The 24,471-nt window shown below is 46.2% G+C and overlaps 1 protein-coding gene across 2 annotated transcripts in view; it reads left to right on the plus strand.

Annotated features, from left to right (window-relative positions):
- Positions 1-24,471, plus strand: part of MYZAP (myocardial zonula adherens protein) — a 92,029-nt gene that overhangs the window by 16,241 nt on the left and 51,317 nt on the right. For both annotated transcript variants that reach the window (XM_079768055.1, XM_079768054.1), the window contains exons 3-8: positions 9,914-10,069; positions 13,003-13,095; positions 15,967-16,080; positions 19,178-19,330; positions 22,862-22,987; positions 24,032-24,160. In XM_079768055.1, coding sequence (XP_079624181.1) covers positions 9,914-10,069; positions 13,003-13,095; positions 15,967-16,080; positions 19,178-19,330; positions 22,862-22,987; positions 24,032-24,160 — 771 coding nt within the window. The remainder of the gene's footprint in view (positions 1-9,913; positions 10,070-13,002; positions 13,096-15,966; positions 16,081-19,177; positions 19,331-22,861; positions 22,988-24,031; positions 24,161-24,471) is intronic.

Genomic DNA, 24,471 nt, shown 5'->3' on the forward strand with positions numbered 1-24,471 from the left:
CCTGAGAACTCCAGGAGCACGGGGCAGAAACCGCAGGCCTAGATCACGTGCCATAATGCCGCTCATGCTGGGTGGACCAGGTGTACAGCCGGAGTGCCCGTCTGTGATGCATTGGTGACTCACTGCAGAAGAACTGGGGTAGAGAGGAGGAGGTGGGGCTGGCTCTTTCCCCAGGACTGAAGTCCTTGGGTGGTGGCAGCACTCGAAGGCACTGGTGGTAAATGCGAGGCTGTTCTAGGTGATTTCGTCACCAGTCCTGACGGGGTTCCTGGTTTGAAGTCACTGGGAGCAAGAGGCAGGCACCAGCGAGGAGGCCCTGGGGGTGCCACCTCCTCTGATGTGCCTTCCGCGTGGCAGCCCCTCCCTGGGACACGTAGCCCACCCACCTGCAAGATGCCAGGAGTTCTGGTGAGATGACTTTGGTGTTTTGGGGGGTCTGTGGTGTGCAAAGGCTGGGGCCTGCAGCTGGCTGAGATGTGGAGGCAGGAAGATGTAAATGGCCCAAGTGGCTTCTGATGAAGCGCAACTTCTCGGAGGATTTCCAGGGCCCTGTTAGGGCTGCAGCTGGCTGGGCCTTATTCTTTCCACAGCCACGAAGCTGCTTAGTGTACTTTGAGGATGTGAGATGACATGGAGTGGCCGGCCACACATAGATGCCACTGCCAGTGGGGCCATTCTTCTGTCCACTGTTCCCACGTCACCAGAGAGAGGATTCCTCGCAGCGGATGGGTGTGGCCCATGGTACATGCTGCCTAGCTTCACAGTGGTGTGTCTGGAGGTTCTGGGGCAGGCACCACAGAGGCAGCGTCTCTTTCTGGAGTCATGGGGCTACGGGGTGGATGTGGGAGGCTGTCTGCTCCTTTACTTTCTCTTACAGATGATGTCAGCTGCCCTGAGGCTGTTTTCTCAGGCCTCAGATGACCTCTCAAATACTGTCTCTGCTCCTCAGTTTCTTCATCTTTCAAGCAGGCACAATAATGTCTGGTTGTAAAGAGCAAATGAGCTAATATAGGCCAAGGGCCCACTACAGTGTCTGGCCTATAAAACGGAGTGGAGTGGCAGTGACTGGATGCCAGATTGCTTCCCTTTGACGCCCACAACCGTGATTCTTGTTCTTTGCTTTTCTCCCTCGGTCCCTCCTGGAGCCGGTCCCCTTCCTGGAACTGCCCAGCCTGCATCTCCTCCCCCCTCTTGGGCTGTGCCTGCTGCATAGCCTTGATGTCATTATGTCCTTTTCCATAAATCTGAGTATCCCTCTGCCCATACCACCAGGCCTGGCCCCTTCTCTCTGCACGACCTTACCTCTGAGAACTCATCCTCACACAGCTCAGAGCCACCTCTGGGGAGATGCCCACCAGGCCGCCAGCTCTGCTCTCCTGAGCCCTGTCCTGGGGGTGGCCTCACTGGCTCTCAGTGTTCTCGACATGGTGGTATTTTTATGTACAGGATACAGATATTTTAGAGTTTTACCATTATTTTTAGTATTAAAATATGAAATCTGGATTTCATATTTTTATATGAAAATAGTTGCCCATAAAGTTCTGGGCTTCATTTAAATTTGAATGGAGTATAGGCACACCCATTCAGAAATGGTTCTGACCCTGACCAACAGACCAACAGGCCGCCAGGGCATCTTGCATTCCCATCCCCCAGTTACAGCGAGAACGGCTGTCCTGTCTTAGGTTTGTTCGGCATATGTATTTCCCTCAGAGCCATTTGGGTTTCATCTATTTCCAGGGGACTCCGCTGGAGTCATCCTGGAAATGGGGCAGGGCATTACGGGGAATACAAAGACAGTGTGTAGGGGTTTGTGGGGGAGGGGGCGGGAGTGGGAGAGGCTGGTGCCAGCACCCAACTCCCTGTCCTTCACTGGAGTCTGACCCCTCCCTGTATTTCCTCCAGAGCCAAACCCCTTCTCTCTCAGAGCCTGACCCTTCTTCTCTTGGAAAATTTAGTTCTTTTGGAACCTTCTTCCCCAAACAACCTATCTAAGAGATTCAGTCTTGGGCGTAGGCCCTCTCTCAGATAAAATGGAAAATGAAGACAAAGGATAGACGAAAAGGATCATGATATTTCTTCTTTTAAATAAAATAATTATATTTTGTTGTACAAAAAAAAAAAAAAAAAAAAGCCAAAACATCAGTATTTTGGGTTGTTTCCAGTGTGGCACCCCTGTTTGGGTAGCAGGACTCAGAGCCTGCTGGCCAGTTCCTCTCAGTCCACCTGAAACCAAGTCAGTATTATCTCCTTTTTAATTTCCTGGCTGGTCTGCCCTCACTGGACAGGTTCACTTATTACCTTCTAAACCCATGGCATCTACTTCCTCCCCAGAACCCTTGCTAAGGCCCTCGCCCAGGCCTAGGGTCTCTGCCAGCCATCTCTCAGTTTATCCATGTCTTCCTTGTCCCTCAGACCTGCTTCCCCGAGAACTCCCCGGACTGCCCGTGCTTCGGTGATTGTCTCTCTTGAACTATAGGTTCACAGGCTGCCCCTCACCTGGCACCTAGTCACCTGCTGCTAAGAACTCCCACATGTCTACACAGACATTCCTGTGAAATTTGTGCACACCATATACTTATGCGTATCTACACACACAGAAATGGGGTGGTGTCTTTGCTTCTCCCTAGCGCCTAGCACCTGCCTTACTCATAGTTTGTGCTTAATGAATGTCTGTTGATTATGATGATTCGGCTTTGTATTCGTTTCCTAGGTTAGCTGCCATAACAAAGGACCTCAGACTGAGTGGCTTAAATAACAAAGATTTATTGGCTCCTGGTTTTGGAGGCCGGAAGTCTGGGATAAGGTGTCACTCAGCGGGGCCATGCTTGCTTTGAAGGCTCTAGGGATGAATCCTTCCTCACTGCTTCCAGCTGCTGGTGGCTTTTGGCAGTCCTTGGCTTGTGGCAGCATCCCTCCAGTCTTCACATTGTGTTTCCCTGTGTATGTGTGTCTCTGAATCCAGTTTTTCTCCTCTTTATAAGGACACCAATCATACTGGATTAGGGCCCACTCTAATGATCTCATTTTAACTTGACCCTAGCTCTAAATTAGGCCAAATTCTGAGGTACCTGGGATTAGGGCACTGGTATACATTTATTTGTATATCACAATTCAACCCATAATATGTTTTTTTGTAGAATATAATCACCTTAAATTGTACTAACAACTCAGATGAATTAGCCATGGACTTCTGTTTATTAAAAAATCAGTAATAATTTAGGAGAGGAAATGTTGGTTATTTTGTAAGCACACAGTTCATGTTGAGAAATTGGTAAATTGGTAAGTGTGGAATATAATCTTTATAAAATTGTTGAACATTGAAATTAATACTGGTGGTAGATAATTTTGAAATTAAATTCCTATGATTTTCAAAGAACTTCGTGAATGCACATATCCATATTTCTATCCAAATATATATACAGTGCATTCTTAAGTAACACACATACTCTTACACATTAGAGAAGTAAGAGACAGACACAACGCCAACTATTAACAGCCTTATCATGTTGAATCAGGGTCTCACTGTATAGTTGAATTTTTGAGGATGTGATCTGAACTTTGCTGATTTTGAGTCCGTGAGGGTGAAGCCTTTTGCAAATTGACAAAGTAGTTTGAAGCAGATAATATTTGCAGTAGCTCTTAGTATCCCCCCATCGTAGGTGTCCTTTAGTGACCTGTGTTTTGAAAGAATCTGTTTCTCTCTAGACCTTTGAGGACTCTGAGTGAGGGAGAGCAGATATATGCATACTAGGAAAAGTCGGGAGTTTTCATAGCCTAGTAAAATGTTGAAAAGGAGGCAACCCTTGCCCTTGAGTTTTATAGCCCCCTTTCCTTTAGAGCCCTGGGTGAATAAGCCCGAGTTCCTGTCTTGGTGTGACTGTTTACACAACATCACGGGCTGTTGCCAGGTGAGGGAGTGTGCTGCCATGATTCAGGTGTGGGTGGGGCTGGGGCTGCCCTGCTGATAGCGTGCAGGATCTACATGTCTCCCAGAGAGAGTGGCCCTGGGAGGATGGGAAGAGGCCCGGGTTCTAGTCCTGGCTCCCTCACCAACCGAGGTAGGGTCAGGCCAGTCAAGACATCTCTAGAGGCCTCAGTTTCCCCTTCCAGCAAATGGAAACATTCGCCTAGAACCAGGGAATATGTAGAGAAGTGCCACCAGTAAAAGTGCAGTGCAGTGGCTGTGGCTTCCACAGGTCAGGCTGGGTGAGCTGCCCAGCAGGGCCCCCGCAGCCCCACAGCTCTATCAGACGCTGAGGAGGGGCGGGTTTACAACTCCCCTGGACTCTACAACTCTTTCCATTTTTCTAACTTCTGAGACTCTGTGATTCTCTCCCAAGTCAAGTCGAGAGGTGAGTCAATTTGATGACTATGATGGTAACAGCAAAAAGACCCAAGGAAGGGGAGGTAGAGAGACAGACAGAAGCATCCAGAGAAGCATGTAGACTTGAGTAGGAATGCAGATCCTCAGAAATGTAAAGACACCACTACCAATCACAGAATCTGTCAGTATCTACTAGTCTGCCCGCTGCATGCTGGTTGTTTTAAATATATGTTACTCTGTGAATTCCTTAGAACGACCTTCTGAAATTGGTGGCATTATCTCCTTTTTACTGTTCAGGACTCTGAAACTCAGTGAAGTAAATAACTTACACATAGAGGATTTGCAGTTACAACTGGCGTCTATGACGTGGCCCTGTTGTCATGGGAACACCAACTTGTACACTTTCTCCTATGAGGAAAAGTCTGTTTAGGATATTTAATCAGTCAAGGATACCTAAGGTGTCTACTGCAGTATTGGGATCCAGAAAAGAAGTTCCTGATCACTTTCCCCCATGTCCTTCTTCCCCCCTCCCTACCTTCCTGGGTTGTGAGGCCTAAGCGTCTGTTGTCTGCTCAGAGCTGTAAAGTAATATCTTTAAGACGTTACCTCCTATCAGGATACTATCATTAGAAATTCACTCTCTTTGGCATTTCTGGCTGGCTAGAAGTTTTTCTTTTTCTTCTCATAGGTAAGCATTCAAAGTGGTCTTTTTTTTTTTTTTTTTTCCCCAAGCATGATTTTATTTAGGAAGGGGTCTCTATTCAGTCTGTGAGATAGTCAGCAATAAATATCTCAATAGCCAAAGGTTTCCATTTCTCTGAGGAGCCTGGGCTGCCCATCCCCTCCCTATTTCTCTGATAGGCTGTGGCTCAGCTGTCATGTTCATTTTCGTTCCAAGAAGGCAAAACAATGTCAAGTGTAAGTAATGACCAGGGGCCAATAATTTGCCCAGACGGATGCACAGGTCAGACAGGTCAGGCCGCATTCCAGAAAGTGCCGTGCTGCCTGAGGATGGAGAGCCTGCCCAGTGCCCCAGCACTCAGCTGGCTCTGGGTCAGCTGCTGCCCTCTGGCTGGAAGACGAGGTCCCTCAGCTTCTAGTTTGCAAGTCATTCAGTTCATGTTGTGGTCCATCTTTGCTGTATTGGCAGCCTGGAGGTGGGACCAGCTGGCCTTCTGGGCCCTTGGGGTCAGGGGCTGGCTGTCGCCGGCTGCCACCGTCAGTTTGGATTTATGTTAAATTGTGTTTCTGCTGTTCTTTATCCCCCCAAACCCTTCTTGTCCAAGGACTTTCTTCCTTTGCACAGATCAGTGTCTCAGATGACCAAACACTCCAAATATTCTGGCATAGACCTGATTCTAAATAGTCTACACTTCTTCCTTCCTTCAAAACGTATTTAGTGAGCATCTATTTATGCTGGGTATCAGGGATAGAGCAGCAAAGACAGTCAATACTGTCTCTGCCTCAAGAGAGCTTATCTCCTTGTAAGATCACATATTTTGATTTAGAGTTCGGAAAATATGGTCACCTGTCACTGGCTTCACTGAAGCCCATGTAGCAGGAAATTAGGCTGAGTTACTTTTTATGGTTTCTCCTTCTTTCTAAGGCACTGGTTGCTAAATATATCTTTAGGGAAAACAGCCACATCATGAGCCTGAAAGTAAATTTTAAGCTCTGAGTATATCCCGGGGACCAGTCTGTTTTAAGATTATGCCTTTGTTAATTCTGCTGCATTTCACCGAGGGATTCTGGGATGGCCTTTGTACGGTTGTTTCCTTTCCCTTTTTGGCGATAACTTTCTTTTCATTCCATGCATGTATTAGGGCTTTTGTTTTCAGAGATTTTGCCTAGTATTGTTTCAGGCCCTGGAGGCTGTTAGTAGGCCTAGTGTACATGTTTTAAAAATTGTTTTATTTTAATACTAAGCATCATTATAAAGAAGTTTTAAAAAACTTAATTATGGAGAATTTCAAACACAAACAAGAAGAGACTAAGGTGTGTAATGAATCATTGACCCTTCACCCAGCCCCAGCAACCCTCAACCCTCAAGTCCTGTCCTGCCTACACCTCATCTACTTCCTCCACCCTGTATTCTGATGTCATAAATATTTAGTTAAGTGTATTTCTCTGAGAGATAAAGGCTATCTCCTCATATAATCACAATGTTATTCTCATGACAAAAAAAGTTAATATTTATCTTATAGGGAGATATTTTAAAGGATATAAGTGGAGGAACATTTAGCCACATAGTGCCAGAAGTCACTCTTTTCTTTTTTCCTTTTTTTTTTTCCTGTATTCTCCCGTTATGGTAAAAATGATAGCACTCTTGGCTCCTTTGCAGCTTTACTGGATATCAAATTTATGATTGCGGCAAAACCATCAGCTCCCTGTTCCGCCATCTAAGAGGACCCAAGGATGTCTCTTTCAGCTGGACCCTGTGTACACATCTGGGTAATTCCCAGAACCTCTTCCAGCTTCTAAAGCTTCCTCTGCATTCAGCAAATATTTATTAAGAAACTCATTGCGTGTTATATGCCAGGAATTATGATGGAAAAGAAGACACACAGGGCCCTAGAATTCTTGGAGCTTCCAGTTGATAGGGGAGCAGGCCTTCCATATATAACAATACTAATAGTCACTTCATTAAGGTTGTGGGTAGCTCAGAGACCCAAGCAGGTGGAAGGACCAGTGAAGTTATCCTTGAGGGAGGGCCTTTCAGGGCCCTGCAGACAGAGCGAATAGCGTGTAAATGCCCTGAGGCAAGAAGGAAGGTGGCTGATAAAAGGACAGAAAGGAGGCAGTGAGGCTGGGGTGGGGTGGAGGCTGAGGGGGGGATGGACCATAGGAGGCTGGAGGAGAGCCCCCCCCATCCTGGGCCCGCCTCTTCCCGAAGGCCCAGGACCCTGAGGTCTGGGCTGCCACATGGAGATGCGAGTTCCAGTTTCTCTTCTGACTCTTGGCTACGTTGAAAGCATTATAGTCAAAGAAGGAGCTTACATTTGACAAGACATAGACGGGCACTTGAATGCTGCCACCTTGGAAGCACTCATATTCACACAGGAGGGTTATTGTGAAGATTAAAAAATATTGTATAATAAAATGACTAGACAACAAATGTTTTCCCCTTCTCCTGCTTCATAAACGTTCCTTCCCCTTCCCTTCACAGCCCAGCAGCTCCTCACACGGCCTCAGGAGCCCTCTCCCTGTGGTGTGGCCGCTGCGGGTGGTCCTGCTCCTGGACAGAGTCCTGGGCTGGGCCCTTCCCTGTGGGCCTTTATTTTCATCCTGATTTCCTAATAATTTTTAGTTTTAGCTCTTTGAAAATTGAAATAAAACTTATTAATTCAAACATAATGCCTTTTTAGCCCCCCAAATCAAAGAGTATAAAGGAGTATAAATGAAAAAAAAATGATATCCAGTTTTACTGAGGAAACTGGCATTAAAGGTTTGGATGACATCTTTCTAGATGTTTTATACACACAAGCACACATTTTTTTAAAACAAAAAATGGGAGATGAAAATTAGTATTTTTTACTTAAAGGATCTTCAGATCTTTCCATGTGCACAGCTTTTAGATCCATGACCCCTAGACTGGTGCTTCGCAGGCCCTGATGTCCTTGGCCTTGTTGGTGTGTTCCTCCGTGGTGGTGGCCCTCATTTCCCCTCGTGGGCAGGAAGGCAGAGTCCTCTGTGTCCCGCCACCTGAGCGTTTTCCTGGATGCTAATCCTCCCGTGGAGGGTGTGCTTTGCAGAAATGCATCTCACCAAAGCCTTATGTCGTCACCAGCTTGTTTTGCAGGAACCGGGTGGAGTCCGTGGCTGAAAGAGCATGCTTTTGTTTCCTGGCCCAGGGGGAGTTTCATTAGAGCGTTTCCTCTTCCTAATTCCATGTCCAGTAAAGCAGGGATATCTAACCCCAGCTTGTCACTCCACCAAGACCCATTTAACAGTCCATTCACTTCAACTTGGACAATTTCAAGAGTTCATCAATGCCTGTGGGACAAGGGTGAGGGACTCAAGTGGAAGTATTTTCCAGAATCAAACGTAGAGGGTCAGAGTTCCTCATAGCCCATCTCTCTCCAAGTATGTGCAGAAGGGTAGGAAGCAATGAATGTTTTGTTGTCTTACTTTTTAAAAAAGCTCACATTGCCAGTATAAGCAAACCATACGAAAGGGTACACAGTAAAATAATTGACAGTTATCCTGATCTCTAGCTCCCCTGTACCACCTGCTGTCCTTTCTTTGAGGTGGTCACTATTAATCATTTGTCATGTATCTTTCTAGACGTTTCTAAATTTTGAATGGGATTTTAAAGTACTTCTTATTCTTCCACAAATGAATGATTTTAAAATGCAAATGACAGTTTGATATGTCAAACATATTTACCTGGGAAGAATTTATGCAAAGGTGACCTGAAAATGAGTGGGAAAGCAGAGTGGCCGTGATGGAACCCAGGCTGCTGCGTCGTCATTGTTGAAGTACCAGGGTCACCCCCCCCCCCCCCTGGGAAAACTGGGGCTCCGCCAGGTTGTCTATGAAATCTCAGTCCCTGGCCTTGATTGTTTTCTTGCTCCTTCCTTTTGATGTTGGGGAGGCCCCTACTCTGTCCCCTGACATGTAACAAAGCCTGCGAGTGGGGAGATATACTTAGTGCAGATGGAACTGGGCTTGAATCTAGATGTGTGACTTCTCTGAACTTTAGTTTTACTTTCGTTTTCTGGGCTATAAAGTAGAGAAGACAATCACTATATCTCAGAGTGGCTGTGAGGATTAAGCGTGCTAGGAAACAGTTTTAGCTTCTAGTATGTACTCCACAAGTCTTAATTCCTTTTTCTCCTGCTTCTTGAGCCTTCATTCTAGAAAGGTATGTTAGGACTTGGGCATGGTACCTCTTCCTAAAGATATTTGCACTCCAAAACTGATCAAAACTTTAACTGAAGAAATTAAGGAGTGGGAAAATTCTTTTGCAGTGAGGTCACGCCCCTCTGCCTGGTTTTTCGGAAATATTTCATGAAGAGTCACAACAGGTTGTGTACTCACCCCACGTCCTTTTCTCAGAGCTGGTCCCAGGGTCAGACCTAGCCTCAGAGGACAATTTGGCTGCCAGAGGGTGGCCAACATTTCCCCCCAGGTATCTCAATCCCATGCACTTCAGGCCACATATTTAGTGAGGAGGTTGAAGGCACACAGAGGAACTGGTATAAGGGGAAAAACAGCATTACCAAGAATGTCAGAGTTCAGACACTTGCTCTTGTTATTGGGGACAACACAAGTCTAGCCCTTTTGTGGGAATTAGCAAAACGCTCCTCTGGGAAGATGGGGCCCTACAGATGCACTTCTAGGTGGATGGACAAGGCCTTGGAGAAATTAGAGAAAGGTATTCTTCCTCCAGGGTAAAGGCAGGCTCTGCCCAGGCCCAGTGCAACTTGGTGAGCAGGGACTGGGTTTCTGCTGGCCTCTCTGCCTGCGGCCAGGCAACCCAGTGCTGGGCACAGCCCGCATAACCATGTACAGCGGGCCTGTTGCTACAGCTCTCTTCACACGGCCTAAAGAGTCACGATTCCTTTCTCTTTTCCTACCCTTTTCCAGCATCCTGACCCAAGCAATGGGGAGCCAACCAGGAAACTTCCTCAGGGCGTTGTCTATGGCGTGGTGCGAAGATCAGATCAAAATCAGCAGAAAGAAATGGTGGTGTATGGGTGGTCCACCAATCAGCTGAAAGAAGAGATGAATTACATCAAAGATGTGAGTCACTTAAGGATTTTTTTTTGTTTCTGGTTTATACTCTCTCTGTAGCATGCAAGAGGGTGGAGTTGGAATATTGATGTGAATGTAACACATATTTTGGGAGACTTCTTAGCGTTATCACTTTGGATGGGAATGTTTCTACATATCTTTATGGTCCTGTTAAGAGTACAGATGTAGTTCTTCAGTGAGGTCTACAGTGAGCTTCTGGGTGTTACTTAGTAGGACTGCTCAGGAGACCAGCAACTTTCTTCTTTTGTGTATGGTATGGGGGCTCTTAATTGGTTTTGCTTATCATATTGGACATTCCTAATGCATGAGTTTGGATAATGGTATAAATCTGGATGATTTTGGATGCAGGTAACAGAAAAGCCAACTCATAAGGGCAACTTGTCTCAGGTGGGGATTAGTCTAGGGGTAGGTGGCTCTAGGCATGGCATTTTCCAGGCTCTTGTCTATTTCTCTGAGTTTCCCTTGGTTCTTTCCTCCTTCAGCCTCAGGCTCATAGTATCATCTGAAAACATGACAGTGTCTGGGGAAGAAAAGGAGTCTCTCATCTCTGATCACTCTGTAAAGGCCCTCCATTAGGCTTCTCCTTATGTCTCATGGACCAGGACTCGGTCACGTGCCCATTCCCAAATCCATCACTGGTGTGGGGAATGGCATGACTGTGGCTGGTTAAGACCAATCAGTTGGTATGAAACAGGTGCTAAAAAGTCAACCCAATAGACATTGTTAAATCCAGACCAATCAATGCCATTTCTTTGTATTTAATATTACATTTTTAATCTTTTTAGTTCATGTGTGTGTTTTTTTTTTTTTAGAAAATTTGGAAAATACAAAAATGTAATAAGAAGAAAACAAAATCACCCATAGTTCCACCATTCAACCAGAGCAGTAGTTAGCATTTTGGAGCATTTCCTTCTAAAATTTTTGTATCTATCTATCTGTTATATATCTCCATTTCTTCTTGGTTCTTTTGGTCTCTGTAGATTGACCAATACCTTTGTTGACCAAACCAGAGTGATTACATAGAGAGAAAATGAGCTTCTGTGACATTTATGGTCCCTAAACATTGACCCGTGGACTAGAGGTGCTCATGAGCAACAAGGCATTGTGGGGCCATGGAGTACCTCATGGGCCTTGGTTCAAGGTCCAGCTTTCTCTTTGGCCCAGCTAAACTTTAGCCCTGCCTAGGCTTCAGTTTGCTCATGCGTAGATCATGGGGCTGGGAAGGGACCCCTAAAGTCAAAACCTGTAGAGGAGCAGCTTGGACATTTCTAGCCTGTATTTTTCTCATGGAAAGGATTGGTCCTTTATTGAAACGCCCCAGATAACATGACACGGCTTCAGAGGTGAACCTTCTCAGCAGGGTGGAGAGTCGCAAATCAATCAGGACAAAGACAGCAGGTTCAGGCTGGCTGTGGACCAGGATGACATGAGCCAAGCTCACAGGGGTGGCTCTGCCCCGAAGTGCCCACCTCCATTGTGCTCTGCAACCTAAAAGTAGTCTCCGGGTCCCCTTTTGATAATGGCTTCAAATCCATCACTGGCCTGCTCATTCCTATGGGATTGTTTGTCCTCTCTCGCTGTGATTCTGGTCCCTGGCTTCCTGAGTGTTTGCCACCCAGCTGAGGATCACGCCCACTCCTACTGGTGAGCAGCACGAGAACCGACTCAGGGCACGGGTGAGACATTCTGCCTGCCCTCGGTGAAAAGTACTGAGTTTGGAAAAAAAAAAAAAAGTACTGAGTTTGGCCCCATTTTCCCAAATAGTTTGTAGTTAATGGCAGAAAAGTAGGCAATTACTAATTTTTATTTTTCAATTATAGTTTATATTCAATATTATTCTGAATTAGTTTCAGATGTATAGCAAAGTGGTTATAAAATGGTGTACTTCACAGAGTGGTCCCCCTGCTGCTTTCAGTACCCACCTGGCCCCATACATACCGTAGTTATCACGCTCTTATTGACAGTATTCCCTGTGCTGTAATGTGCATCTCCGTGACTATTCTGTAACTACCAATGTGTACTGCATCTTTTCCACGTAGGCCCCCAAACCCCCGCCCCTCTGACAACTGTCAGTCGTTCTCTGTATCTACGAGTCTGTTTCTATCTTGTTGAAAGTATGCTATTATTAGAATTCATCTGGGGAAGGCTTGGCATCTTAACTGCCCTCCCAAATCTCCACCAATATCCAGTCACCCCTAATAAACATGTCTGATTTTAAAACGAGCTAATTCTGTAAAAGCAACTTCAAGATTGAGTCCCCTATGCTGTCCCCTGCATGCCTGTGGTTACTCTAACCTTGGAGCCCTTCCTGTGGTGAAAGCTCCAGAGATTCCCTGTTCTCTCTGCAGATCCCTGAGCGCTTCGCCCATCCTGGGGGCACCAGATTATTGGGGGAACTGACTTCCAAATTTATGGGTTCTCCAGGGCTCGTACCCCCCCCCCCCACATTACATTCCAGACATTTAATTGGCAGTCAGAGCAGAGCTAGGGAAAATTAGAGGTTGCTTTTGCTTATTGGTCCTCTCATCTGTGTGTTTGCTGACAAGTTTTAAAATTTTTCTACTTGTAAAAAAAATGTGTGATAGGAAAAGGGGCAGACTTTGCCTGAATTGTGGTTTGAAGGTGATGGGTGAATTTCCACAAAGCATTTTCTCTCCAGAGTTTATTATTTGTATAACTAATACTTGTTAATGATTATAATTATATAATCATAACATGTTATTATTATTAATAATATAATTCTCTTGGTTTCTATCCAGATATCAGGAGTGATCTTATTCCGTAATTTCCCAAATTGTACTGTTTTTAAGATTGTTGTAGTGGGGGGGGGGGCTTTTCTCATTAGGATTTCTTAAAGATTGGGAAATCTCGCATGAAAATGTTATAGCTTGCTCTCTAACCAGCATCTTTGTGGGCTGCAGGTGAGAGCCACCTTGGAAAAAGTAAGGAGGCGGATGTACGGAGACTATGATGAAATGAGACAGAAGATTCGGCAGATCACCCAGGAGCTGTCAGTAAGTCACTGTCTGGGTGACGTGGGACTGTGGAGGGTGACAGAGTCTAGAGCTCCCTCTCAGTGGCTAGTGTCAGAAGACATTTGAGTTTATGATGTTCTTTATGAGTGGGATCATGTTTTAAATGAACTGAGGGAATTTTATTACAGAATAAAGTTTATCATTTAAGGAATTTTTTTTTCCGGAGCAAGAATACTCTTCCTTATATTAAAGCATTCCCTCCAAGTTCAGGAAGAAGACAAGGAAGCCAGCTGTCACCATATTAATTATCATTGTGTCTGAGGTGCTAGCCAGTGGAATTAAACAAGATAAATAAATTTAGAGGTATAAAAACTAGATAGGTAGGTATAAAACTATCACTATTTATAAACTATCTGATTATATACCTAGAAAGCCCAAGTGATTCAATGAAAAAAACTACTATAAACAATAAAAGAAGTCTGTAAAGTAGCAGGGTGAAAAATTAATGGATACAAAGAAAGCGGTTTCACTGTATAAAAACCAACCAGTTAGAAAAAATAACAGCAACAACAAAAAGAACCTACCAAATATCTAGGAGTAGACGGTAACAAGTGGAAAGACACACCCCGTGCTTAGAATGGAAGATTCGACATTATAAAATGTCAGTACTATCGAGCTAATATACAAATTTAATATAACTCAAAATACCAACAGATTTTTATTTTATGTTTTTTTTCTACAACTGGACCAGGTGCTTTCAAGGAATAAATATGAAGAGTTGGGGGAATTCTGGGGGGAAAATACCAATGAGGGAGACTAGCCCTACTACCATTACAAGAAACTGAAAAGGCCCCAGAAATTAAAACAGTATAGTATTGGCAGAAAAGTAAATAGCATCAGTGAAAAAAAATCTAGAAATGTACCCCCATGTGTGACAAATGTAGCATCTCATATAAAGGGAAGAAAATGGACCAGTCAGTGTATGCTGTGGTGACAACTTATGTGCTATTGGGACAGAATTATATGTGAATAAATTCCAGGGAAATTATATCTCTACAATAGAACAGAGTTGTAAAAAAAGAGAGAGAGAGCCCTAACTGGTTTGGCTCAGTGGATAGAGCGTCAGCCTGCGGACTGAAGGGTCCCAGGTTCAATTCCGGTCAAGGGCATGTACCTTGGTTGCGGGCACATCCCCGGTAGGGGGTGTGCAGGAGGCAGCTGATCGATGTTTCTCTCTCTTCGATGTTTCTAACTCTCTATTCCTCTCCCTTCCTCTCTGTGAAAAATCAATAAAATATATTTTTTTTAAAAAAGAGAGAATGAAAAGAATGACTAAGTTCTTCAAAAGGAGATGGAACGATTACAAAGATTATAGAGTAGATGATGAAAAAGCAAGATTCAAGATAATGTAATGTATTGTAATGCTACCACTTATGTAAAACAGGAAGGGTAAATAAATGTATCTAGATTGTTTTGGGTGTGCACAAAAAGTTGCTAAAAACATAATCAAGAAAGTAATTAACAGTGATTCTTAATTGAAGGGCAAATTAGGAAAGGCGGTACCTAAGCAGATGAGACTGGGAGATTATTTTAGTGCATACCTTTTACACTTTTTAAAAGTTTGAACTATGTGACTGTTACTGCATCAAAATTTAAGAAAAGACAACCTTCCTCTGATTTAACCAAGCTAATGCTTGTGAGAAAAATTAAAAAATAAATATTTGTGATTAATAATCTTGAAGAAAAAAGTCCATGTGTCTATGACATACTCTCCATAAGAGTTAGTCATTGCCGGACCGGAGCACAGTTACAACAGCCATGCATCAGAGTTTACTTTACGGCTTGGCTGTGAGAGTATCTGCTTAAGTAAGACCTACTGCCTTCATTCCAGGGGCAGGGGTTTATAAACACAGCCACCCAGCCATTCTCCCTGGCACGTAGGAAGCGATTTGTAAAATCCTCTCCTACTAATGGAAATTCACTCAGCTCTCCAGTGACGGACACTAACAACTTTAATTAATGCTAAAGGATTGGATTTGCAAAGATGAATAACAGGTCTCTGCTCAAATAACCCTTGTTGTCTCATGCCAGAACTGTCACAGGAGCTTGTCTCTCTGCCTACAGCCTCCTCCTCCTCCAGGCCACACCACACACTGCAGCCAGACTGATTGCTAAACGACTGCTATGTGAACACACCCCGAACAACAGCACACCACCCATTCCGGGTCCCGGCGGGCTGTTCCAGCTCTCTGTCCCATCCTCAGGGTGCACCTCCTGTATCGTGCTGGCTGCTTTCTGCGGCTCTCACAAGGATCACCCTTGAGCCTACCCAGATCCCTTCCCCTAGCTCTGCTGCCTCCCTGCCCCTCTCTAGCCAGTCCTCCTATAAGTTTTAGCTCAAGATGGGCCTCTGATGAACTCTCTCAAAGTATCAAATGCACACACCCAACCAATACAACCCAACAACAGCAGCAGCCACGAAACAACTCTTGAGAATGGAGTGAGCCCCAAGTATATTCTTTCTAGGGTGGGTAGAAAGAACAATAAGGCCCAAGAAGATATTCCACCTGGGTTCGAGTTCCAGCCGTGCCACTTCTTAGGCCTGTGGGTGCAATTTCCTTACCTTCTCTGATTCTGTTTCCTCCCCATAAAGGCCGATGTGTGGCTGCCACATAGTGTTGTTGTGAGGGCTGGGGCCCAGTATATGAATGTGTACAAACTATCCAAAGGAGAAGTCTTCCTGTCTTTCTGGTCTCTGGGTCCTGCAGATGTTGACTTTTTAATTTGAGGCTGTCCACGAACCGTCATTGAGGTGGATGTGGCTGCTGTCAGGAGACAGTTCCAGCCCAAGCAAAGGTTCCTGGGGGTGTCTGGGTTGGTTTTGTGAATCTGTCTCTTCTCTCTGTCCAGGTTTCACAGGCTCAGAAGGACTACCTGGAGAATCACATCGAAACACAGTCGTCGGCCCTGGACAGCTTTAATGCCACGAACTCGGCGCTGGCGTCAGACTCCATTGACCTGCAGGTATTCCTCTCTCACTGGTAGGTGGGGTGCCGTCTGTTGGAGGGCAGGCAGGCCTAACCAGAGTGGCCCCCTGCCTTTGTAGAAACACATGTGAGTCACAGAATGTCCTCAGCTCCTCACGCGGAATCCTTTAAGCTTGGCTGCAGTGAAGGCCATGCAGGGAAGACGGTGAAGGAAGCTGAAAGTGGTGCTTCCAAGCTGAGCCTCTGAACCTTTGTGTTGCAGTTGTTTTGCCCTCAGTAAAATGGGGGTTCAGATCCTGAGTTTCATGCTGGAGATGTCACTTGCTCCTCTAGATCCCCAAGTGGTCTTAAGTGTCAGTGTCATCAGCCCCCCCCCGCCCCCCCCTGCAGCCCTGGTTTACAGGAAGTTCCACCCAATCACAGGACAGAAGGCAACCTGTATTCATGACTGGCTGTTAAGCACTTTTTCCTAATTTAGAAATTATTTTGCATGAAAAGAAATAATATGCATTTTAAAGAGTCTCTTGTAGCACCGGACAGGTTAAAGGAGGTCCTTGAACCTGTTTAGAGAGCCTTTCTCTAAAGCCTCAGGGTCTTACATTTGTGCAACTGTGTGTGTCCACCCCTTCTAGGGGCTTGATCTCTTGATTAATTTGATTTGCTGGGAGTTTACCCCTCAGATGCTGCCCATTGATGTTCTTCCAACTGAGCCTCTCCTCCATCTAACATGCAAATCAACTTGAAAATGACCAGAACAAAGCATATATTCACCTGAAGCTGCGTCCCTTGGGTTTAGTTTTTAAATATGCAAACAGTAGTTTCTGCCTCACCTCCAGCTATATGTGGCTCTTATCTTTCTCCCCTCCTCTTAAAAGTTCCATAAGCCATTTCACATCCTCTCTGGTTCCATATAAATAACTTCTCAGATAAGCAAACAGATTTCCATGTTAGGGTTACCCACTTCCCCTAGAACCTGGTGTTCTCTAATAACAGCTGCTGGGGCAGCATGGCCAAAAGCAAAGCGTGGCCAATGTCCCACAGCGGGCCTGGGCGGGCCCCTTGTTTGGATGTGTCTGGGAGCCCGTTTCTGCTGGGGCCTCTGTGTCCCACCCTTTTCCTGGCTCTCCATACCGCATGCCCGTTCCCCTGGCCTCAGGCCAGGCCCTGCTCCATCCAGCAGCCTTTGTTTTCCCTGACTCCTGCCATCAAGGGGGCTCGCCAAGGCTCCCTCTCCTTCCCTCTTGGACATCTCATTCCCGGCCAGCGAGGAGATGCTGTGCCTCACCTGATCTCACACCTGGCCTGTATCTCTGCTGTTTCTGGGTTTTCTTCCCCAGGGTCCTTCTGATTTGCTATCTTGCTGACACTCCAGGCATTTACTTTAGAGGTCAGCTGTTAGGACATGGTCAACCATAGCCCAGGTACTTGACTGATTCCTAGTTATGGTCCAGCCTCTTAGTCTTGGGCAGACAGAGTAACCTTATAAGGAAAATATTAAAAACCATTATTAAAAAGGAGAAGGAGAAGAAGGGGAGGAAGAAGAAATAGGGGGGAAAAGGAGGGAAGAAAGGCAGTAAAGAAAGGTATGATCTCACAGCCAGGAAACACCTGAGTCTGAATATAGTTGACTTCTTACTTCTTCGAGGCCCCAACCTCTTCCATTGTCCATTATACCCTCTTTTCATTGTTATGTACAGCGAGACCAGACCCTTGGTCTGATTTCATAGAACATCAGAGCTGGAAAGAACTGTTGAGATGATCTCCAACCCCCTTGTTTATGTATAAACAGACTGAAGCCAACAGAGGGAAATGACTTTATCAGGTATCTAGCTAGTGGCAGAGCCAGGGCTAGAACCCGGGTCTCTTGGTCCAGAGGTAGATTCATGAGCACAAGAGTATCTACAAGTATCTGTAGAGCCAGTGGGACTTAGGAAAGGGGTGGTTGGGCCATGTGGCTTCTGTATCCTCTGGCAGCTTCAGTGTTCTGTGATTCCATGGCCTCCCGTGTTTATTACCATCGAAAATTCTTTTTCTGATTCAAGTATGTTTAGGAATGAGGCTTTTTATTTAAATTGGAGGCTAAGGATTTGGGGCACTTCAGAGACTTACCATCTACAAAGAGGACAAAGGGTTGAGAAAGTGTCCAACACCAGATCTTCTGATTTAAAATGATAGATGACCAGGGTGGGTGCTGGGAGGTGCTCAGAACTCAGTGTCCAGTGGGAGGCATTCTAGGCTCTGGAGAGAGAGTTAACAAAGTAGAACGTGAAGCATTAAGGAGCAACACTCTTCGTTTAAACATTCTTGCTGCAGTGGGTGGCCTGGAACAATAATCAACAGGCGTTTGACGCTTGTCAGGCACTAGTCTGAGTCACCGAACCCTGTTCCCTGGTCCTCCTTCACCACCACCTCCTCTGCCCAAGAGAGGAAGGTGAAGCAATGCAGGCGTACAGCAACCTCAGCCACACTGTCTCCGTCCTGGCAAGCAGTCAAAAGTACAGAAGTGAGGGCCCCTGCAAGAAAAAAAGGAAAACATTTCTGTTCTACAAAACACATAATTTTATTTTCTGATTTCATTGTGGGAATTTGGGAGGTATAGAAAACACAAAGAGGAAAATAAATATCATCCATAATCCTATCACATATGAAAAACCATTATTTGGATTTGGATGAATTTTGTGCTCGTCTTTTAAAATTTTCTCTGTATAAACACATTTGAACAAACGCTTATACATTTTTTTTTTCAAAATGAGATTGTTCTATACTTACTATTTTCAAACCCATTTTTTCCCCATGTGAAATCATGTATTATGAACACTTTCCTTGGAAAGCCTCCATTTTAGTCCATTGCCGTCCATCCTAAGCAGTGGCAGGGGGCACTGGCAGCAGCGGTGGGGTGTTATGGGGGAGGTTCTTGGTCCATCCAACTACAGGGCCACAGAGCTCTTGACCAGGAGGGGGGCCCTCAGCCCCTCAAACACCAGGGTCCCGGGTTGGCGTCTCGGTGGCCTGACCTCTATTTCAGTGGTTAACAGCAAAGGTGTCCTAGTGCGTGCACGACTCTGGTCATGTTTTCTCACACCACAAGATCTGTGTTTTTTATTTATTAATTTTTAAATTTTTCACCCCATTAGAAAACGCTTGTGGATGTTACTTTGGAAAATAGCAACATTAAGGATCAAATCAGAAATCTGCAGCAGACATATGAAGTGTCCATGGACAAGCTGCGGGAAAAGCAGAGGCAGTTAGAGGCCGCGCAAGTTGAAAACCAGCTGCTGAAAATGAAGGTAAAGTAGGGCGGGGCGTAGATTTCCTACTAAATTTTCTCTTCTTTCCTTCTCCTCTCTCCTCCCATCTTCAACTCTTCTATTTCCTTTTCTCTGTTCTCTTTGTTAAATTTTCTCACCCTTTTGTGGTCAACCCCAGAGGGCTTGGCTTAAAGGCACTAGGAGGTTTCTGTGCTCACAAATGTCAGTCCAGATCGGGGTGCCCCATAAAGCCCCCACTGGGTGCTCCTGCCTTGGGCCCTGTGGCCTCAAGGACTGCTGAGACGACAGTCACCCTGGCACTGCTGTTAGTACTGAGAGGCACTTGGGATGCCCTCAGGGCTGCGATTTCAGCAGCTTCACTGAGGCCCTCGCTTTTCTGTGTGGTTTGACAATGAAGAGTTGAAGGGCACACAGAAAGACAACCGGTGGGTGACCAGGACTCTGGGCAATGTCCCTCTTGCTCACCAGGCTGTGCTTAATCCACTGCTGGGCTCCTAATGTCTTCCCACACTTGAAACCTACTTTTGACCCACCCCGTATTGAGTGTCTACTGTGTGTCTGCCTGGACGTTCCTGTTTATTCCAGGGCTGGCATCCGGCGTCTGGCGTCTGGGTCCATCATTAGGCAGTTTGGCAGTCTGGCTGTTTCCAAGGAGACCAAGCCCCTGAATCCAGCCTACAGTTGCCTGTTTTAGAGACTAATGCTTTACTTGACCCCCAAATAAATAAGGTTATAGGAGTCAGAGTGTCCCACGTGACCTGGATGCAGAGGAAACAGGACTCGGTGACGAGCCCTTTCCGAAGTCCGTGTTTGCAGTGGAAATGGGGTGCAGGATGCATTGGGTCCCTCTCAGCTGATGACAACCCTGTTCAGGATTTTTCATTTTGTGGCTTCTGGGTGCCAAAGCATGTCTAGTGACAAGAAGGGGGAGTTAGAGGGCATCTTTGCAGTAAACATCAGGTAACCTATTGAGGTTCCAGTACACCTCGCTTATCCAGGGTTACATATCCAGCAGACTCAGCATTCTGGAACAAGCGGTAGCAGGAAGGAAGGGCTGCAGACAGCATAAGGTCAATGGTATGAAGTTCACAGGCCACCTCCACCCGGAGCCCTGCCCACCCACTACTCCACTGACTTTTCTCGTCTCCTAAGCTGGGTCTGTCCGAGCCATGAGGAGCCCCCACCTTAGTGCCCAAACCAGATGGGAATGTTTCCAAATGCAACATTTGAGGAAGCACAAAGGTATGGAAAGGATGAGTCCAAATTTCTTACAGGAGCTTATGTCTTTCCTAATGATTTATTGGTTAGTGCAACCAACGGGGCAGCTTCAACTCCATGTGGACAACTACTCTTCAACGGCCTCCCTGCTTTTCTGACGTAGTTTTTGTAAAGTAATGTATGAACATACAGTGGGGAGGAAAGTCAAACAATATGAAAGGTAATCTAGAGATATGCCCGCACCATTTTACCTTCCCAGCAGCAGGGTAAGAGGATTCCAGTTTCTCCGCATTCTCACCAGTGCCTGTCACTGTTACCTCACTGCTGACGACTATGCTAGTGAGTGGGCAGTGGTTCCTCACTGCGGGTGTGTGTGTCCCTGCCGACGAGTGATCTTGTGCTTACGGTATCTGTGTCTCTTCTTTTGAGTGCCTGTCAGACCCTTTGCCCATTTTTAAATTGGGTTGTTTATATTTTATTATCCTATCTAATAATAGAGTAACATGTAAATTACCATCACTCCGCTCTGCCCACGATTGGGCAGCGGGAGGCTGGGGCGCGGGACTTGGGATGGCCTATCCGGCCATTGAGAGGCACGGATCCGCTGCCACTGAGGGGGGCTACCCTGCTGTTGAGAGGCGCAGGGGGCGGGACTTCCGCCCCCTGTGCCTCTCAACGGCCAGATCCGCAGCCGCTGAGGGGGCCTGCCGCGGACACCCAGCTGCGCCTCTCAACGGCAGGGTAGCCAGGTGTCCGCGGCAGCCCCCCTCAGCGGCCATTGAAAGGCGCCCCCTGCGCCTCTCAACAGCAGGGTAGCCCCCCTCAGCGGCCGCGGACCATCAAAAGCAGGGTAGCCCCGGACCATCTCAACAGCAGGGTAGCCCTCCTCAGCGGCCGCGGACCGGAGGCTTCTGAAAGGCCTGGTGCACCAGCGGACAGGCACCCAGCGCCACTGCGAAAAGCGAAAGCGTGTAGGGGACCCTACACGTGCATGATTCAATCATGCACTGGGCCTCTAGTTGCGTTATAATTATTCTTTATATATTCAGGATACAAGTTACTAGATAGGTGATTTGCAAATATTTTCTCACTCTCTCCCAAATATTTTCTCCCATCACTTTCTTGATGGTATTCTTTGAAGCACAGAAGTTTGTTTAAAGGTTACAAAGATTTACATCACATTTTCTCTTAAGAGTTTTACAGTTTTAGCCTTTGCATATAAGCCTTTGATCCATGTTGAGGTAATTTTATATGTGGTGTGTTAGCGGTCCAGTTTTATTCTTTTGCATGTGTCCACCCGGTTGTGCCAGCACCATCTGTTGAAAAGTCTATTCTTTTCCCATCAAGTGGTCTTGATAGATAATTTTTTGAAGCTTAATTTTTTTATAACAGGGAAATTATTTGGCTTCAAAGTCAGTGCTACAAACAAAACAAAGTATATTCAGAAATAGAATATTTATATCTGTAATATCCCCTTTCCACTCCTACTTCCCCCTTCCTCTTCCAGATAACCTTTTAATTTTTTAACTTTATAGTTTACTAGTGACCTAGTGCGCAAAATTGCGCGAGACCCAGACCTGCGGGAAATCGCGGGAGACCCGGGACCCCAGACCCCGCTGCACTGCGGGACTCCACAGAGTCCTGCCCAAGTCCCCACCCAAGTCCCCGCCCACCCGCGCGTGTCTCGCCGCACATGCAGCCTCCTGGTGACTGGTCTTTGGTCGTTACGGCGTTACGACCACTGGGTTTTTATTATATAGATTCTACTCTGACCCAATAATGTAGTAATCTTATTTCTCAGCCCACACAGAATACTTAAGGCTTAAAAAGAACATATCTTTCTGGGTGCTATTAGGGCATGGACCTATTATGCAGAGGAAAAGGTTTATTAAAACTAATAGAATAAAAAATAGTTAAATTTCAGGATCAAAAGAACATTAGGCAGGAAAAGTCATTGAAGAATGGAGTTAACACAGTGGAGCATAGACATATTTTATAGAGAATTCAATTTAAAAATGCCTACATTTGGGAGGCCGGTTTAATACCTAGGTTAGTTTCTACCTCTTGAAAAATTTGCTCATGGGGAACACTTTTCCTGATAAGATCAAGTACGTTAGCATAAGGTGCCACGTTTTAGTTTCTGTGCACCTGTTCACTCCCTTCCTTCTGCCTTCGATCCCTTTGCCCATGAGTTCCTGCTGCCTCTGTCTTCTGCCGAGCCCGAGCCGTGGGTCACCTCCTCTGTGTGTCCACCTGTGACACATACAGAGTGAAAAGGGCTGGTGCCCTGGCACCGGCAAAGCTGCCGCTCTGAAACGGGTGTCTCTGTAGGTGGAGTCCTCCCACGAAGCCAACGCCGAGGTGTTGAGAGAGATGACCAGGAAGCTGTACAGCCAGTACGAAGACAAGCTGCAGGAAGAGCAGCAGCGGCACAGCGCCGAGAAGCAGGCGCTCCTGGTACGTCGTGGTGCGGAGAACAGAACAGAGCAGGGTTTTTGGTTCAGTATTGTCACTGAGGTTCAGACACGGGGGAGGGCAAAAGTAGGTCACAGTTGTTCGTATGGAAATAATACAAGAATTAATAAATCACAATACAAGAATAAACTCCGTGTTTGGCATACTCACAACTGTATTCCTACTTGTGCCCCACCCTGTGGTATGGTTTCTGGCTGGAGGTGAGCTGGTGGACTAACTACTGGGTGAGGGCTCAAGGAATTTGTTGTTTGCTCATCCACTCCCTTCCCTTCTCCCTCCTTTTCTTTAATCATCTCCCTCCCTTCTCAGAATAGCCCCCAATCTCTGGCTGTAAATCCATCCCTTTCTCTCGCTAATCTGACGGTTCGCCAGCATCCAGGCAGGTCCTAGGCCTGCAGCTGTGTCCTTCCTCTCCCCATTTGCTCATCTCTACCAGGAATTTCCTCCTTCCTGTCCCCAATCCTACCCACATTCCCTAGGAGCCGTGAAAGTAAGGGCCTGCCATTCCCACAGCCAGCAGTATCCTGCCCTTGGGAAGCCCGCACGCTCTCCCCGCCCTTTGCGTGGCCTTCTCTGTACCCCTGATTGGAGAGGGGCTGTATGCCTCACACCTTGGCTTCCCTAGGATAGCATACGTTTCTTGAAGGCAGGGACGCCAGGTCTGCCCTAACCTGTGTCCTTACAGGCGTCTTAAATGTGCCGAGAGATGGACTGAGCTGGTGCTTTGCAATAAGGGAGAAAGATGTGGGTATTCTGCATTCAACTCCAGATCTGGCCTTCATCCGCTTCACATTGTTGGCACATATATTGACATTCTAAGTGTCTAGTCAAGGGCTAAATAACCTTCGCAGGCTCGTTTTACACGGAAGGACTCGAGGGAAAAAGGGGGAAAATGACTAGGCTTATTAAAAAGCCACGTGATGCATCTAGGCCCCAACGTCATGCATTAGAGGCATCGTTAGCAACACCCTGGTTGGTAGTCTGGGGTCTCCATGGCTCTGCTGAGGACGTGTGTTGCTTTTGCAGGAAGAAACCAATAGTTTTCTGAAAACGATTGAAGAAGCCAATAAGAAGATGCAGGCGGCAGAGATCAGCCTGGAAGAGAAAGACCAGAGGATTGGGGAGCTGGACAGGCTGATCGAGCGCATGGAAAAGGTAACAGACACAGCTCCTGTCTATTCCACTGGCCCAGATGCCCGGCTTCTCCGCAGCCCCCTGCAGGCCTGCGTGGAGGCCTCAGACGCCCACAGCACTGATACTTCTCAGCCCTGCAATGTGTGAGTTCAAAGAAAAGACCAAGCTGTCAAAGTATGGGAAGTCCACGGAAGTTCTAATTTTTCCCTGATGACCATTTTTAAAAAGCCATACATTTAAAATTATTTACAAAAATGAATATTTTAGTGGCTCTTGCTTTGCTGGGGCCTCAAGCATGAACTTAGTTGAATGGTCAAGTCCTATTTAGATGT

Source organism: Cnephaeus nilssonii (assembly GCF_951640355.1).
Source record: "Cnephaeus nilssonii genome assembly, chromosome: 4".
Classification (NCBI taxonomy): Eukaryota; Metazoa; Chordata; class Mammalia; order Chiroptera; family Vespertilionidae; genus Cnephaeus; species Cnephaeus nilssonii.